Raw genomic sequence first — 19,027 nt, 5'->3', positions numbered from 1 at the left:
AATTATTGGCCTCCCGCCTTAACTTAGTGCTCCCGGACGGTCATGTACATTGGGACCAAGTGGGCTTTATATCCCTGGCAGGAAAGCTAGGGAATTACTAACAGAACCATTACCCTTATTGCGACAGCAAAACGCCTGGGGAAACCCTTTTGTTCTCTCAATAGATGTCAAGAAGGGGGGGGGGGGGGGGGGTGGGTGGGGGGGATTGGCGGGTTTGATGGAGCTTCATGATAGCTGCCCTGCGTCGGATAGGACTTGGCCCGAACCTAATTGACAAAGTTAGTGCCCTATACTCCAGTCCATCCGCCAGAGTGAAAATAAATGGTATTCTCGCCTCCGCCTTTAATATTCGCAATGGCACACGCCAGGGGTGCCCTCGTTCGCCACTTCTCTACGTCCTTGTAATGGAACACCTTGCCATTGCATTAAGTAACAACCCCGACATCACGGGGATAGATTTACATACCCACCATCATAGGCTAGCTCTTTATGCGGACGATTTACTCTTATATGTTGTGAACCCTCATATTACCCTGCCATCTATTTAGCAAGAATTTCATCGATTCGGGTCTCTGAGTAACTTTAAGGTCAATATGAATAAAAGTGAAATGTTAAATATCTCACTTCCGGCTGAGGAGATGACACTTATTTAATCCAATTTCACCTTAAAATGTCAGACAACGAGCATTACGTACTTGGGATTGCAAAATCCGGCCGGCTCACCTCCACCTCCTATACCCGCTTAACTACTTACCTCTCCAAACTAAAATAATCTCGGAGCTGGGAAATTACTCTCTAAAATCCCTTTCGTTGTTCGGTAGAATAAATGTAGTTAAAATGGATATCCTACCAAAATTCTTGTATTTGTTTCAAATAATCCCCATTTGCGTTCCAGGGAAGTTTTTTTTATAACCATTAATAGAGCAATAACTAGATTTGTATGGGGTAAGGGTAAACCCAAACTGAACCGAAGAACAGGGGTGGCATGGGTTTGCCAGATTTGAAACTGTACCATTCGGCGGCTGTTCTCATGCGGATCCTTAAGTGGTCCAAGGGCTCTAAAGCTAAACTGTGAGTCCAGATGGACCAGGATCTTGCTCCAATGGATTGTTTGGTGGCCTCATGGGTTCCACAGGAGGATAGACCGCCATCGGAGGAATGGCCCTTTTTAATACGTCACTCTCTCTCTATTTGGGACAAATGGACTCAAAAATTTGGTCTGTCTCAACTACCTGGCCCCATGACTCCTTTAATGGGTAATCCATCTTTCACCCCTGGTCATCAGGCTTCTAGATTCTTGCACTGGTCTGGCCGATCTCATCCTAGGGTCTGAGATGTCCTTAACGGGAGTACGTTTGTTCCCTTGGATACTCTAATTCCTTTGGATAGGAGACAGGGGCAATCAGCTTAAATCATTTATCAGGGATCTCCTTCCACACGTCTAATGCCCGGAGCTGACTGACTTTGACAGCCTTTTCTTTAAACCGGAGCTACACTACAAAGTACTTTCTCAGCTTTACAAGACCTTGACAAAACGTAGTAATTACGACCTAGCGCCTTGCTTTGAGAAGTGGGAATTGGACCTTCATCGCACTTTCTCCCCAGCCAAGGTTGATAAAATATGTACACTCTCTCACAGTCTAGCAATTTCGACTCAGGCTCAGGAAAATAATTTCAAAATACTGTCCCGATGGTACTACTGCCCTTCCACCCTCCATAAAATGTTTCCTTCAACTACTGATATTTGTTGGAGATGCAAATAGAAAGTTGGCACTATACTTCACATTTGGTGGGATTGCCCTAAGATTAAAAGATTCTGGGATCAAGTGCTAGACGTCTTTAAGGAGTTTTCAGGGAAAGTGGTTACTAACTCACCTGATCTTACGCTTCTCTCTTTGATACCTGGCTCAGTTTCCATGGTAAAGAAAAGTGCTTTAAGATTTTTCCTCATGGCGGCCCGGATGACTATTCCGAGGCACTGGAAGATGGATCGCGCTCCCTCTCTCTATGAATGGGCTAGGGAATTAAGGTTTCTGATTAGGATGGAGGAACTAATTGCTACCTCACATGATCGGGATGATAGATTTGAGGCTGGGTGGAGGCCCCTTCTTGATTTTATTGGTTCTCCTGAGTTTTCCACAAGAATACAGGATCTGGGGTCTTCAACGTAATAGATTATAGTGTTCGGCTGATTCCAGAGATTAGAAATCTCTGGTTAGTGAGTAAACCGGGGCGTTGCACTCAGAGTATCCCTCCCTTCCCCCTCACCTTCCTTCCCCGTTTTCCTTTCCTCCCTCCTGTTTCCTGTTCTTTCTCTTTTCTATTCTGTCTATCTGTGTTATTCTTTATTAGCTCATTCAGATTGTGATTGGTTCATAGATTCTTATTTCACCTTATTGCTATTAACAGAGGATCAGTTGTGGTCCTTTAAGGTCATATTCTGATTTGACTTGGATGAACACCTTGTTTACCAATTTTTAGCTATTGTCAGAAGAGTCTGTGTGTTCTTTTAACGCCTGTATATTGTTATGACATATCTGTAAAACATGGAAACTGTTTTCTTTTGGCTTTTGATTGTTATCGTCTAAGGATCCTGTGTGTTCCTGTCGTGACTATATTTGCGTTGAATATTCAGAAAACTTTAATAAATTCAGAGTAAACATAAATGTTAGGATTTTAGAATGACCAGGCCAGAGTTAAGACCGTGGACGTACCACCACAATAAAAAATTAAAAAAATCAAGATCAAGGTAGTTCCACAGACTTAGGCCTCTTGCACACGAACGTTGTGTGCCCGTGGCTGTATTGCGACCCGCATACGGTGGGTCCACAATACACGGCCCGTGTGCACTTCTCATCACGGATGCGGACCCATTCACTTGAATGGGTCCGCAATCACAGAGATGCGGAACGGAAGCATGGATTGGAATCCCACGGAAGCACTATGGAGTGCTTCCGTGGTGTTTCTGTCCGTGGCTCCGCACAACAAAAAAAATGGAATTTGTTCTATTTTTTTTGAGATGCGGACAGATCACGGACCCATTCAAGTTGAATGGGTCTCAATCCGTCCCGGCCGCTGCATGAAAGTTGCCCGTGCATTGGGGACCACAAATTGCGGTCCCCAATGCATGGAACGGATGCACAACGTTTGTTTGCAAGAGACCTTAAGATCATGAAAGACCACTACAGTGTTTAGACCATGGAAATATCACCACAGTGATAAGACCATAAGATTAAGGTAGGGTTAAGACCATAGAAAGACCACCACAGTTAAGACAAGAATAGATTCCCAGCCTCAAGAACCTTGACAATGGTAAGACTACAGGGTTAGGACCAAAGTAGATCCAGTGAGTTTGGACAGTGAAAAGCTTCTCATTAGAGATATGACCAGTCCTGGATGGATCATTTTCTATTACACCTGCAGACACCTCATTACAATAGAGGATTAGTACGAGATCTACTAACTACTACACTAAACATTCAGAACATTGATGGGTTATAAACATCTCCACAGAAGAAGCAGTAGAACCAGGGGTGTCCACTCATGATGTTCTCCTCCAATGTTTCCTTTACTCTCAAGAGATTCTATATTGTCCAGGCCGTCTGCACACGGTAAAGGGGGGTCAGCCATGTCTGTCACATCGGTAAAGTTCACATCCACAAATGTTCTGATCCACTGCTCATAGGCTGGAACTAGGGTGTAGACCCCTGGGCGAAATGGATAAGCACAGCCTTCTCCCCAGCTTACAATGCCAGCCTGATACCAGACACCATCGACTTTACACACCAGGGGTCCTCCGGAGTCTCCCTAAAAAGAAGACAAGAAGCTTACATTATCTATGTATCTATCTATCTATCTATCTCATATCTATCTACCAGTGAAACTCGAAAAATTTGAATATCGTGCAAAAGTCCATTTATTTCAGTAATGCAACTTAAGAGGAATTGCATTAATGCAGCTTAAAATTTGTGAAAAGGTTGAATATTCTAGGCTCAAAGTGTCACCCTCTAGTCCGCTAATAATTCATTTCGGGTTTCAGAAGCTGTAAACCATAATCATCCAAATTATAACGAATAAAGGCTTGAAATCTCTCGCTTTGCCTGTAATGAGTCTCATATGTTAGCTTCACCTTTTAAGTTGGATTACTGAAATAAATGAACTTTGCACCAAATTCCAATTTTTCGAGTTTCACCTGCATTTATCTATCTATCTATCTATCTTTCTGTCTGTCTATCCACACAAGTAGGTATATACAGTACCTGGCAGGAGTCTTTCTGCCCTTTCACAAAACCAGCGCATATTTTGTCCTCCTGGACGATGGTGGAGTAGTCGAGGGACCAGATATGATACAAAGTGTCGCATGTCTCATGGTCAATCAGTGGTGTCCTGACCTTCTGCAGGGTCCCGTTAGAAGGACGATCTCCTGACAATGAGAGGTGGCTTTATCATAGTGTTACCACTAGTGATACGGGACGAGTCGGGCTCCACTCAGGGAAGAGCTCATGGTTTTTCTCACAATTATAAACAGTTTTGGTTGTGACTGATTCCAGTGTTTTAGTTTTTCCACATGGATTCAATCAGTTTTTGTGCGTGAAGAAAAACGTAAGAATAACCCCCAACATTTCTGAGCACCGTCAGTGAGAAACGCATTGTATCCGGATGATTCCGTTCTTCACGCCGCCCCATTTACTTTACCTCACCCACTTCTATGGAGCTGTAAACATTGTGCAGTATAGAAAGTCCAGAGATGTGAATTCAGTGGTCCGGATTCAGTCCGGATTACCGAGGCTCGTGAGATCAGAACCAGTGAAATGACGAGTCCGGATTCAGTCCAGATTACCGAGGCTCGTGAGCTCAGAACCAGTGAAATCAATGGTCCGGATTCAGTCCAGATTACCGAGGCTCCTGAGCTCAGAACCAGTGAAATCAATTATCTGGATTCAGTCCGGATTACCGAGGCTCGTGAGCTCAGAACCAGTGAAATCAATGATCTGTATTCAGTCTGGATTACCGAGGCTCCTGAGCTCAGAACCAGTGAAATCAATGGTCCGGATTCAGTCTGGATTACCGAGGCTCGTGAGCTCAGAACCAGTGAAATCAATGATCTGGATTCAGTCTGGATTACCGAGGCTACTGAGCTCAGAACCAGTGAAATCAATGGTCCGGATTCAGTCTGGATTACCGAGGCTCGTGAGCTCAGAACCAGTGAAGTGAAGGGTCCGGATTCAGTCCAGATTACTGACGCTCGTGAGCTCAGAACCAGTGAAGTGAAGGGTCCGGATTCAGTCCAGATTACCGAGGCTCGTGAGCTCAGAACCAGTGAAGTGAAGGGTCCGGATTCAGTCTGGATTACCGAGGCTCGTGAGCTCAGAACCAGTGAAGTGAAGGGTCCGGATTCAGTCCAGATTACTGAGGCTCATGAGCTCAGAACCAGTGAAATCAATGATCCAGATTCAGTCCAGATTACCGAGGCTCCTGAGCTCAGAACCAGTGAAGTGTAGGGTCCGGATTCAGTCCACATTACTGAGGCTCGTAAGCTCAGAACCAGTGCTATCAATGGTCTGGATTCAGTCCAGATTACTGAGGCTCCTGAGCTCAGAACCAGTGCTACCAATGGTCTGGATTCAGTCCAGATTACAGAGGCTCCTGAGCTCAGAACCAGTGCTATCAATGGTCCGGATTCAGTCCAGATTACAGAGGCTCGTGAGATCAGAACCAGTGAAATGAAGAGTCCGGATTCAGTCCACATTACTGAGGCTCCTGAGCTCAGAACCAGTGAAATCAATGGTCCGGATTCAGTCCAGATTACAGAGGCTCGTGAGATCAGAACCAGTGAAGTGAAGGGTCCGGATTCAGTCCAGATTACTGAGGCTCGTTAGGTCAGAACCAGTGAAATCAATGGTCCGGATTCAGTCCACATTACTGAGGCTCGTGAGGTCAGAACCAGTGAAGTGAAGGGTCTGGATTCAGTCCAGATTACTGAGGCTCCTGAGCTCAGAACCAGTGAAATCAATGGTCCGGATTCAGTCCAGATTACAGAGGCTCCTGAGCTCAGAACCAGTGAAATGAAGGGTCCGGATTCAGTCCAGATTACTGAGGCTCGTTAGGTCAGAACCAGTGAAATCAATGGTCCGGATTCAGTCCAGATTACAGAGGCTCCTGAGCTCAGAACCAGTGAAGTGAAGGGTCCGGATTCAGTCCAGATTACTGAGGCTCGTTAGGTCAGAACCAGTGAAATCAATGGTCCGGATTCAGTCCAGATTACGAGGCTCCTGAGCTCAGAACAGTGAAGTGAAGGGTCCGGATTCAGTCTGGATTCAGCCCATTGTCCGCACTGGACGGAGACTATTGGGCGCCATTTATTCACTTCGCTTTCTGTGTCACAAAATCACATTCTGATCGACAAAAAGGTTTCTGGATTCTGTGACATTCATTTTGTGTCATAAATACATTGTGAACAAACGGCGCGGATAGAGAACTCGCTGGTGTCAGAGAGCGCGGCGTCCCCCTGACCAGTCAGCTGATTTCTAACGGACAGGAATGAATTCTTATGTATGTTCAAGCTCTGCTTGCGGTCAGTGAATGTGAGCATTCCTGTTTCCATCCCTGCCTCCTCCAGTCCTGTTCACACAGCTGATCAGCTTGTTACAGTGTATCAGCCTGGAGTCCACAGGGAATGAATGGAACAGGAATGTTCACTGACAGCAAGCAGAGGTCTTAAAAAAGGTTTGGAATGGATGCACAAAGTTTGTTAGAAGGACTTACCGTGGAAGGCCGTGTGGCCCCAGCCGGTCACCCAGCACTCCAGGCCGCAGGGGAAGGTGACGGAGGCGGAGGGCAGGCAGACGGGCAGGATGTACGGGGAGGGGGAGATGGGGGCGGACAGCCTCAGGAGGGCGATGTCCCCCCTGCTGCCCATCCCCTTATATTCAGCGCTGACAATCAGGGTGTGGACCCCAGAAATAACAGCCTGAGGCGGAGGCTTCACCCAAAGGCGATGGAAACCCAAGTAAACCTGATAATCCGCCGCCGAAACGGAGCTGTGGACGAGAAGAGGGGGAGACAGTCAGCAAGGCCTGCACCGAGAACACTAATCACAGGGGGAAGTGGAGGGGCTATATAAGGTGGGTGGGGTTTATATAAAGTGGGAGGGGTTATATGAGATGGTTGTGGCTTAAATAAAGTTGGAGGGGTTATGTAAGATGGGTGAGGGTTATATAAATGGGAGGGGCTATATAAGATGGGTGGGGTTTATATAAGGTGGGAGGGGCAATATAAGATGGGTGGGGCTTATATAAGGTGGGAGGGGCAATATAAGATGGGTGGGGTTTATATAAGGTGGGGGGCAATATAAAATGGGTGGGGTTTATATAAGGTGGGAGGGGCAATATAAGATGGTGGGGTTTATATAAGGTGGGAGGGCTATATAAGATGGGTGGGGTTTATATAAGGTAGGAGGGCTATATAAGATGGGTGGGGTTTATATAAGGTGGGAGGGCTATATAAGATAGGTGGGGTTTATATAAGGTGGGAGGGGCAATATAAGATGGGTGGGGTTTATATGAGGTGGGAGGGGCAATATAAGATGGTGGGGTTTATATAAGGTGGGAGGGGCAATATAAGATGGTGGGGTTTATATAAGGTGGGAGGGTTATATAAGATGGGTGGGGTTTATATAAGGTGGGAGGGTTATATAAGATAAGTGGGGTTTATATAAGGTGTGAGGGCTATATAAGATGGGTGGGGTTTATATAAGGTGGGAGGGGCAATATAAGATGGTGGGGTTTATATAAGGTGGGAGGGCTATATAAGATAGGTGGTGTTTATATAAGGTGGGAGGGCTATATAAGACAGGTAGGGTTTATATAAGGTGGGAGGGCTATATAAGATAGGTAGGGTTTATATAAAGTGGGATGGCTATATAAGACAGGTAGGTTTTATATAAGGTGGGAGGGCTATATAAGACAGGTGGGGTTTATAAAAGGTGGGAGGGGCTATATAAGATAGGTGGGGTTTATATAAACTGGGATGGGCTATATAAGACAGGTAGGGTTTATATAAGGTGGGAGGGGCTATATAAGACAGGTGGGGTTTATATAAGGTGGGAGGGGCAATATAAGACAGGTAGGGTTTATATAAGATGGGAGGGCTATATAAGATAGGTGGAGTTTATATAAGGTGGGAGGGGCAATATAAGATGGGTGGGGTTTATATGAGGTGGGAGGGGCAATATAAGATGGTGGGGTTTATATAAGGTGGGAGGGGCAATATAAGATGGTGGGGTTTATATAAGGTGGGGGGTTATATAAGATGGGTGGGGTTTATATAAGGTGGGAGGGTTATATAAGATAAGTGGGGTTTATATAAGGTGTGAGGGCTATATAAGATGGGTGGGGTTTATATAAGGTGGGAGGGGCAATATAAGATGGTGGGGTTTATATAAGGTGGGAGGGCTATATAAGACGGGTGGGGTTTATATAAGGTGGGAGGGCTATATAAGACAGGTAGGGTTTATATAAGGTGGGAGGGCTATATAAGATAGGTAGGGTTTATATAAAGTGGGATGGCTATATAAGACAGGTAGGTTTTATATAAGGTGGGAGGGCTATATAAGACAGGTGGGGTTTATATAAGGTGGGAGGGGCTATATAAGATAGGTGGGGTTTATATAAAGTGGGATGGGCTATATAAGACAGGTAGGGTTTATATAAGGTGGGAGGGGCTATATAAGACAGGTGGGGTTTATATAAGGTGGGAGGGGCAATATAAGACAGGTAGGGTTTATATAAGGTGGGAGGGCTATATAAGATAGGTGAGGTTTATATAAGGTGGGAGGGCTATATAGGACAGGTAGGGTTTATATAAGGTGGGATTTATATAAGGTGGGAGGGCTATATAAGACAGGTGGGGTTTATATAAGGTGGGAGGGGCTATATAAGACAGGTATGGTTTATATAAGGTGGGAGGGCTATATAAGATAGGTGGGGTTTATATAAGGTGGGAGGGCTATATAAGACAGGTAGGGTTTATATAAGGTGGGAGGGTTATATAAGACAGGTGGGGTTTATATAAGGTGGGAGGGTTATATAAGATAGGTGGGGTTTATATAAGGTGGGAGGGCTATATAAGACAGGTGGGGTTTATATAAGGTGGGAGGGGCTATATAAGATAGGTGGGGTTTATATAAGGTGGGAGGGCTATATAAGATGGATGGGGTTTATATAAGGTGGGAGGGCTATATAAGATGGATGGGGTTTATATAAGGTGGGAGGGGCAATATAAGATGGTGGGGTTTATATAAGGTGGGAGGGCTATATAAGATGGGTGTGGTTTATATAAGGTGGGAGGGCTATATAAGACAAGTAGGGTTTATATAAGGTGGGAGGGCTATATAAGATAGGTGGGGTTTATATAAGGTGGGAGGGCTATATAAGATAGGTGGGGTTTATATAAGGTGGGACGGGCTATATAAGATGGATTAGGATGGACAGTAGAGTCCTGTTGCCCCCGCGGGGCGCTGCTTACAGTCCCTCTACTATCCTCGCCTCTGTGGCTCCCCCCTCTCATTATTGCGCTCCCCTTAAGGCACATTCAGATGCTGTGGATTTGCTGCAGATTTTCGGTGCAGTTTCTGCATCAGTACCGGTACAATGCAGTGTAACAGAAAGGGTTAAATCTGCGACAAACATAGGGTGAAGAGCGTGTGGCAGATGGAGGCCTGCTGTGCGGCCGTCCTGCTCCAGCTATCTCCTGTGTCCGGGTGGGGATGACCCATCTCAGGAGGGCGGGGCCTGTGCTACCGCTATGCTCCTCCCCTCCTGTAGACCCGGGTAGGAGACTGGAGGAGGTCCGGACGTCAGCAGCCCCCCCCCCCCCCGCCTGAAAGGAGCAGGCTGGGAGATCAGCAGCTGGAGCAGCAGCGCCCTTCACAGGTGTCTGTATAAGGCCTCATTCACACGTCAGTGTTCGGTCAGTGATTTCCATCAGTGATTGTGAGGATCGGAGCCTCCAGTGACATAAGGTATAAGGGAGGATCTGCTCCTGTTCTGGGTTTAGAGCCGCTCCTGGTGGAAATCACTGACCGAACACTGAGGTGTGACTGAGCCAGTTAATCTGATAATGGCACAGGACACGGTGTCTCGTAAAGCTCAGTAATTGCGCTCACAGATTCCGCACGGACGCCGCCCGTTCTACGAGCTCGTGGCATAAATCACCATCATAAGAGATGATTTACAGAGCGTCTGATTGTCCCCGGGGAACGGCCCCATAACCCGTCATCACCAGAACAATGCAAGGAGATCCGAGGACAAACCTGTAAATGGAGCCCAGCGGGCCCCACACTATAGGGCCCCTGATGGTTCATGATGCCATCACCCTCCTACACAACTCACAGCTCATATTCCACTCACATCCGGAGCTGCATCCAGGATTCTGATCTCACATTTTATCCTTTACTGCAGTCACATTCAGAGCTGTATCCAGGGTTCTGATCTTACATTGCGTTTTATACTCCAGTCACATCCAGAGCTGTATCCAGGGTTCTGATCTTACATTGTGTTTTATACTCCAGTCACATCTAGAGCTGCATCCTGGATTCTGATATTACATTTTATCCTTTACTGCAGTCACATTCAGAGCTGTATCCAGGGTTCTGATCTTACATTGTGTCTTATACTTTAGTCACATCCAGAGCTGCATCCCGGATTTTAGTATTACATTTTATCCTTTACTGCAGTCCCATCCAGAGCTGCATACAGGATTTGGATCTTATATTTTGTCTTACACTCCAGTCACATTCGGAGCTGCATCCAGGATTCTGATCTTATAATATAGTGTTTCTTATACTCTAGTCACATCCAGATCTGCATCCAGGATTCTGATCTTACATCATGTCTTATACTCCAGTCCCATCCAGAACTGCATCCAGAATTCTGATCATACATCATGTCATACTCCAGTCCCATTCAGAGCTGCATCCAGGATTTTGATCATACATCATGTCATACTCCAGTTACATTCAGAGCTGCATCCAGGATTCTAATCATACATCGTGTGATACTGCAGTCACATTCAGAGCTGCATCCAGGATTCTAATCATACCTCATGCCATACTGCAGTCACTTTCAAAGCTGCATCCAGGATTCTAATCATACATCATGTCATACTGCAGTCACTTTCAGAGCTGCATCCAGGATTCTGATCATACATCATGTCTTACACTCCAGTCACATCTAGAGCTGCATCCAAGTTTCTGATCATACATCATTTCTTATACTCCAGTCCCATCCAGAGCTGCATCCAGGATTCTGATCATACATCATGTCATACTACAGTCACATCCAGAGCTGCATCCAGGATTCTGATCATACATCATGTCATACTACAGTCACATCCAGAGCTGCATCCATGATTCTGATCATACATCATGTCTTATATTCCAGTCACATCCAGAGCTGCATGTAGGATTCTGAACCCACGCTGGGACAGGGGGTTCTGGATCCGCAGTGGGAGGAGCCTGTGAAGGTTCACCCCGCCCATGAGTAAAAGACTGGCCCAATAGAAGAAGGATTACTCTGCGCTCAGAAAGGACCAACCCTGGAAGAAGCAGCGACATTTCCCTTGATGTGAACATGCCCTAAGAGCTGAACCATAACATTCACGGGGTGCACTTACTTTTCAAAGCAGTGGGCCGCACTCAGCACCCACTGGGTGGAGATGAGGGACCCCCCACAAATATGGCTTCCCTGGTAGTGCACGCTGACTTGCCATGGCCATTCTCCGTCCACAGCATCTGTTCCGCCAACTATCCTGGTGGTGACTACAGGTGACCCGCACGTGGAGAGGTCAGCAGTGAGGATGAGGGCCGAGGTGTGACCAGCTGGAAGGAGAGACGGCCACCATGAGACACGTTATGAAAGTTAATCTGTTCTCCCTTAGTCTTAACAGCGACACAATAATAGGGTATTTCTGCCCCTGTGTACTAGTAGGACAGAAGGGATTTTTAATTTAATCAAATTAATTGATACTTAATTAGAGACCCCTGAGGGGCTAGAGACCTCTAGCCCCTCCCACCCTGTGCTCATTATAAAGAAGTAACCTTCTTACGACTGGAAGCTTGTGCTGCTGTTAGGACTAAGGGAAAACAGATTAACATTAGAAATCATCACTGACAGTAAAACACTGATACAACATTCTTGAAGTCATCCACAAGGTGGTGCTGTAATACCTGTCCCCCACCACACCAGCAGCAACATTGTAGCAACTGACATCTACAACAAGGGTAAGCAACCTCCGACACTCCAGCTGTTGTGAAACTACAACTCCCAGCATACACATTTCTTATCTCTTCTTAAAAAGGCTACATGCATACGACCATTCCGTTTTTTTAATGGTACGCAAACCGCAGATCCGCAAAACACGGATGTGTCCGTGTGCGTTTGGCAATTTGCGGAACGGCACGGACAGCCTTTAATATAACTGCCTATTCTTGTCCGCAAGGCGCAGACAAGTATAGGACATGTTATATTTTTTTGCAGGGCCACGGAACGGAACAATGGATGCGGACAGCACACGGAGTGCTGTCTGCATCTTTTGCGGCCCCGTTGAAGTGAATTGGTCCACGTCTAAGCCGCCAAAACTGTGGCTTGGATGCGGACCAAAACAATGGCTGTGTGCATGGGGCCAAACGCTCATTGAATTTAATGGCGCTTGGTGGGAGTTGTAGTTTCAAAACGGCTGAAGTGTCGGAGGTTTGAGACCCCTGATATAGAGTAGCAGCCAAGAGCAAGGATCAGCAACCTCTGGCACTCCAGCTGTGGTCAAACTACGACTCCCAGCAAGCACACTTGCTTAGCTGTTTTCAGAACTCCCATCGAAGTGAATGGAGCATGCTGGGAGTTGTAGTTTCACCACAGCTGGAGTGCCGAAGGATGCTGACCGCTGGCCTAGAGTCTATCTACAGATTTACCAGAAATCTCCTTAAATGACCCACAAATTACAACAGATGACCCAGGTGTCCGGACAGACCCATAAACCTCCGCAGATAACAGGAACCTCTTGGCTGCGCTTCTCCCTCTGACTGAACTTTGTGGAGCAGACATCTGCCTCGATGCTGTGTTTTTGAGGTTACCCTTAAATGTCCCAAATGCTTATCTGCCTGGTATTATCCTCCGCCTCACATCCTCCAGTCTTACAGAGGAATACAGTGCAGCGTATTGACACATAAAGGGTTAATTTATCCAGTTGAAGTACATTGTGAAGGACAAGCGCCATGTTCAGGGTCATGTTATTCTAAGCAACACTGAACACACATTCACCTCTTGGGGAGAAGTGTAAACTCAAGCGGTGCCACTAGGAGGCGCTGAGGTAGAGACAGTCAGGATTTTATTACAGTCCATTCACCGTCCTGGACAAAAAAATCACCTAGTGGTGACTGTATAATCTGTATGTAGTGAGCTCCCTCTAGTGGTGACTGTATAATCTGTATGTAGTGAGCTCCCTCTAGTGGTGACTGTATAATCTGTATGTAGTGAGCTCCCTCTAGTGGTGGCTGTATAATCTGTATGTAGTGAGCTCCCTCTAGTGGTGACTGTATAATCTGTATGTAGTGAGCTCCCTCTAGTGGTGGCTGTATAATCTGTATGTAGTGAGCTCCCTCTAGTGGTGGCTGTATAATCTGTATGTAGTGAGCTCCCTCTAGTGGTGGCTGTATAATCTGTATGTAGTGAGCTCCCTCTAGTGGTGGTTGTATAATCTGTATGTAGTGAGCTCCCCCTAGTGTGGCTGTATAATCTGTATGTAGTGAGCTCCCCCTAGTAGGTGGCTGTATAATCTGTATGTAGTGAGCTCCCTCTAGTAGTGGCTTGTATAATCTGTATGTAGTGGAGCTCCACTCTAGTGGTGGACTGTATAATCTGTATGTAGTGAGCTCCCTCTAGTGGTGGCTGTATAATCTGTATGTAGTGAGCTCCCTCTAGTGGTGGCTGTATAATCTGTATGTAGTGAGCTCCCTCTAGTGGTGGCTGTATAATCTGTATGTAGTGAGCTCCCTCTAGTGGTGGCTGTATAATCTGTATGTAGTGAGCTCCCTCTAGTGGTGGCCTGTATAATCTGTATGTAGTGAGCTCCCTCTAGTGGTGGCTGTATAATCTGTATGTAGTGAAGCTCCCTCTAGTGGTGGCTGTATAATCTGTATGTAGTGAGCTCCCTCTAGTGGTGGCTGTATAATCTGTATGTAGTGAGCTCCCTCTAGTGGTGGCTGTATAATCTGTATGTAGTAAGCTCCCTCTAGTGGTGGCTGTATAATCTGTATGTAGTGAGCTCCCTCTAGTGGTGGACTGTATAATCTGTATGTAGTGAGCTCCCTCTAGTGTGGCTGTATAATCTGTATGTAGTGAGCTCCCTCTAGTGGTGGCCTGTATAATCTGTATGTAGTGAGCTCCCTCTAGTGGTGGCTGTATAATCTGTATGTAGTAGTCTCCCCCTAGTGGTGGCTGTATAATCTGTATGTTAGTGAGCTCCCCTCTAGTGGTGGCTGTATAATCTGTATGTAGTGAGCTCCCTCTAGTGGTGGCATGTATAATCTGTATGTAGTGAGCTCCCTCTAGTGTGGCCTGTTATCTGTATGTAGGAGCTCCCTCTAGTGGTGGCTGTATAATCTGTATGTAGTGATCTCCCTCTAGTGGTGGCTGTATAATCTGTATGTAGTGAGCTCCCTCTAGTGGTGGCTGTATAATCTGTATGTAGTGAGCTCCCTCTAGTGGTGGCTGTATAATCTGTATGTAGTGAGCTCCCCTCTAGTGGGTGGCTGTATAATCTGTATGTAGTGAGCTCCCTCTAGTGGTGGCTGTATAATCTGTATGTAGTGAGCTCCCTCTAGTGGTGGCTGTATAATCTGTATGTAGTGAGCTCCCTCTAGTGGTGGCATGTATAATCTGTATGTAGTGAGCTCCCTCTAGTGGTGGCCGTATAATCTGTATGTAGTGAGCTCCCTCTAGTGGTGAGTGTATAATCTGTATGTAGTGAGCTCCCTCTAGTGGTGACTGTATAATCTGTATGTAGTGAGCTCCCTCTAGTGGTGTCTGTATAATCTGTATGTAGTGAGCTCCCTCTAGTGGTGGCTGTATAATCTGTATGTAATGAGCTCCCTCTAGTGGTGGCTGTATAATCTGTATGTAGTGAGCTCCCTCTAGTGGTGGCTGTATAATCTGTATGTAGTGAGCTCCCTCTAGTGGTGCTGTATAATCTGTATGTAGTGAGCTCCCTCTAGTGGTGGCTGTATAATCTGTATGTAGTGAGCTCCCTCTAGTGGTGACTGTATAATCTGTATGTAGTGAGCTCCCTCTAGTGGTGGCTGTATAATCTGTATGTAGTGAAGCTCCCTCTAGTGGTGGCTGTATAATCTGTATGTAGTGAGCTCCCTCTAGTGGTGGACTGTATAATCTGTATGTAGTGAGCTCCCTCTAGTGGTGGCTGTATAATCTGTATGTAGTGAGCTCCCTCTAGTGGTGGCTGTATAATCTGTATGTAGTGAGCTCCCTCTAGTGGTGGCTGTATAATCTGTATGTAGTGAGCTCCCTCTAGTGGTGGCTGTATAATCTGTATGTAGTGAGCTCCCTCTAGTGGTGGCTGTATAATCTGTATGTAGTGAGCTCCCTCTAGTGGTGACTGTATAATCTGTATGTAGTGAGCTCCCTCTAGTGGTGACTGCTATAATCTGTATGTAGTGAGCTCCCTCTAGTGGTGGACTGTATAATCTGTATGTAGTGAGCTCCCTCTAGTGGTGACTGTATAATCTGTATGTAGTGAGCTCCCTCTAGTGGTGGCTGTATAATCTGTATGTAGTGAGCTCCCTCTAGTGGTGACTGTATAATCTGTATGTAGTGAGCTCCCTCTAGTGGTGGCTGTATAATCTGTATGTAGTGAGCTCCCTCTAGTGGTGACTGTATAATCTGTATGTAGTGAGCTCCCTCTAGTGGTGGCTGTATAATCTGTATGTAGTGAGCTCCCTCTAGTGGTGGCTGTATAATCTGTATGTAGTGAGCTCCCTCTAGTGGTGGCTGTATAATCTGTATGTAGTGAGCTCCCTCTAGTGGTGGCTGTATAATCTGTATGTAGTGAGCTCCCTCTAGTGGTGGCTGTATAATCTGTATGTAGTGAGCTCCCTCTAGTGGTGGCTGTATAATCTGTATGTAGTGAGCTCCCTCTAGTGGTGGCTGTATAATCTGTATGTAGTGAGCTCCCTCTAGTGGTAGCTGTATAATCTGTATGTAGTGAGCTCCCTCTAGTGGTGACTGTATAATCTGTATGTAGTGAGCTCCCTCTAGTGGTGACTGTATAATCTGTATGTAGTGAGCTCCCTCTAGTGGTGGCTGTATAATCTGTATGTAGTAAGCTCCCTCTAGTGGTGGCTGAGCGTGAATATTCGAATTGCGAATTTTAATCACGAATATCGCCACTTCGAGAATTCCCGAATATTTAGAATATAGTGCCATATATTTGTATTTGCGAATAGTGTTGAATATTATAATCTTGAATTTATCGCGAATATATTACATTTCAGATTTTTCGCAATCAAGTAAACAATGACTGGAGATCAGGAATTCTCGAATTTATGTCAAATATTCGGCCAAAAATTTGCGAATTATCGCAAATTAGAATATTGCCTATGCCGCTCATCACCAGTATATTACAATGTTGGTCTAAGAAACTCATACTCTCATAATACCAGTTTGATTCATTGTGGTAATTTATTACTTAGGGTTTGAGATAAACATTTTTTGTCATGGAGCCTCCTTTAGGGTTAATGGATGAACAGTAATTTATTTGCCCCCGACCCCACCTCAAAAACAATTTTTAGTGCATATTTAGAGAGATTAACTGCAGTGTCCACATTAGTAGGCCACATGAATTGGCTATTGTGGCCTCTGCAGGATCAGGTGGAGCAGATACAGGGTGATATGAAGGGAAGCAGCTCGTGTACATACCAGCATGCAGCACGATGATCACTACAAGGACCCCCGTATGTGAGAGACTGGAGCGAGCCATGGCAGGGTGGGGTCCTCTCTCCTCTCGGATCTTCTTCCTTGTGCTTCTTCCTTCCTCAGAATAAAGCTTTAATCACCGAGAAAAGCTTCAGGTTTCACCCCTTAAACAAATCTCAACCCCACACAAAGCGACGAACACCTGACGCTGCATAGCAATATAATATCTGGTGGAAAACCTCAGCTGCACCATAATTTAACCCTACAGAGGCCTCCAACCACAACTGCAAGGAGCACAATGAGCGATCCCCGCAGGTGGACATGTGCAGCCTGCAAAGATAGGATTCAGATCCTTGACCTTGGTGCCAACTACAAAGCCCACCCAAGATCTTCCAGAAGTGTCAGACTCCTTTATTGTACCCACATATGTCTTTCATTCCTTACGTGCCATGTATGAAGATCTAAGGAAGCCTCGCTTCTAGTGAAGATTGTCTAACTACACACAGAATCAGGCAAAGCCTTACAGCCATGCATGGTGGATCCGCTCTACACAGTCTGACGTGTGCATGAGCCATTAGGGTCTTAAAAGGTACCTAATATTTAACAAAGGTTTAGGTGACCCTTTAAAGCAGCTTCTGTGACGTGTGCTGTTGGGTGATGGAGCATGGACAGCACAGGCACAAGACTGGAAAGGAAAGACCATGGAGGCAAAAACCCATCGTGGTTGTTGACATCTTGAGGTACAATCACTGGGGCTGGTAAGTGGATCAGATCCAGAGGACAGAATCTGTAGCACAAGTGCCTCTGGCACCAACCTAAATCAGCACCCATTTGGGTTCATTTCACCAGGAGTAATAACAGCAGGGCCCACCTGCCGGTCATGATCTGAGGATATTCCACAAAATGAAAACCTGTAGTAAGTCCTGACACACGGACACTATATTACCATCTCAATACTAAGGGAGTCCTGTAAACATGACTGGAAGGTCGGCCTTGAGCTGAAGAACACTGGTTTGGCCCCAATCGTCCGGAGTCTGCTTCCTCTGGTGGCACACATGGTAACGCATTGGTTTGGTCTGTGTTGGCTATCCCTCAAGTCAAGGGTTTTTCCTCTTCCACCTGCACTGGATCGATAGGTCAACCAACACGATAGTGCTCAACTACTGCTGCTCTACACAATATCTCTGTTCACTTCTCCACAGAGGGCCCTACGCAGCCTGACACTCATTTATTTGATGGTCTCCATTCTGCCCTACTGGTTGTGTCAGGTCAACGTGCTTTTCCCTGCATCACTGGGGGAACCCAACCAACCATTCAAAAGGGCATTGTGCACAGAACACAGGCAGAGGCCCAGCCAAGGTTCTGGTGTCAACCAACTGTTATTATAACATCCTTTTCACCAGTGGTGGCTCATGGAAACAAATGATCAGGCATGCTGAAAGTAGCAGCTCAATCCTTTTCTCCCACATCTGCCATTGGGGGGAGCCCCATATACATTACATGGACGGGCGGCTCTGAGGAAATAAGTGGATTCAGACGGCATTTGTCTAATATGAACGGCCTCCTCTAACGCAAAAGATTTTGGTCATTAACCTCCCTGTTGAAACACCTCCATAATATGGACTCCAGCCTCAGGTTTGAAGACATCACACCAGCATACTCTTCACCCTTTCACATTCACAGCTTTATTGCTCAGTAATTGGTTTGATGGGATCTGTTCATGTTTTGGAGTCTTGTGACATATCTTGGCCATTGGACGTGTCCTGGGTGGTTCCAGTTTCCAGGGTCCCGGCTGGTCTGGACCTCATGGTCTATCCCAGGCATGATCAACCTGCGGCCTTCCAGATGTTGCAAAACTACAACTCCCAGCATACCCGAACAGCCTACAGCAGGGAGTTGTAGTTTTACAACAGCTGGAGGGCCATAGTTTGAGGATGCCTGGTCTATCCCATTGAGGATCTCTGTATTTACATTGCAGGTACGTTCACGTCAGATTGTATAGAACTTTTGTCTCGGCGGTGGTGATAACGGACTGGTCTGACAGG

At 46.0% G+C, this 19,027-nt stretch overlaps 1 protein-coding gene across 1 annotated transcript in view; it reads right to left on the bottom strand.

Moving 5' to 3' along the window:
- LOC122945579 (transmembrane protease serine 9-like) overlaps positions 1 to 19,027 on the bottom strand; it is a 44,257-nt gene that overhangs the window by 15,785 nt on the left and 9,445 nt on the right. The window contains exons 6-10 of the mRNA XM_044304646.1: positions 18,483 to 18,496; positions 11,674 to 11,878; positions 6,766 to 7,040; positions 4,260 to 4,423; positions 3,542 to 3,807 (exon numbers count right to left, since the gene is read on the bottom strand). Coding sequence (XP_044160581.1) covers positions 3,542 to 3,807; positions 4,260 to 4,423; positions 6,766 to 7,040; positions 11,674 to 11,878; positions 18,483 to 18,496 — 924 coding nt within the window. The remainder of the gene's footprint in view (positions 1 to 3,541; positions 3,808 to 4,259; positions 4,424 to 6,765; positions 7,041 to 11,673; positions 11,879 to 18,482; positions 18,497 to 19,027) is intronic.

The sequence above is a fragment of the Bufo gargarizans genome, chromosome 8 (assembly GCF_014858855.1).
Source record: "Bufo gargarizans isolate SCDJY-AF-19 chromosome 8, ASM1485885v1, whole genome shotgun sequence".
Lineage (NCBI taxonomy): Eukaryota > Metazoa > Chordata > Amphibia > Anura > Bufonidae > Bufo > Bufo gargarizans.
The sequence above is the reverse complement of the archived record's forward strand: the minus strand, read 5'-3'. Positions and strand labels throughout refer to the sequence as shown.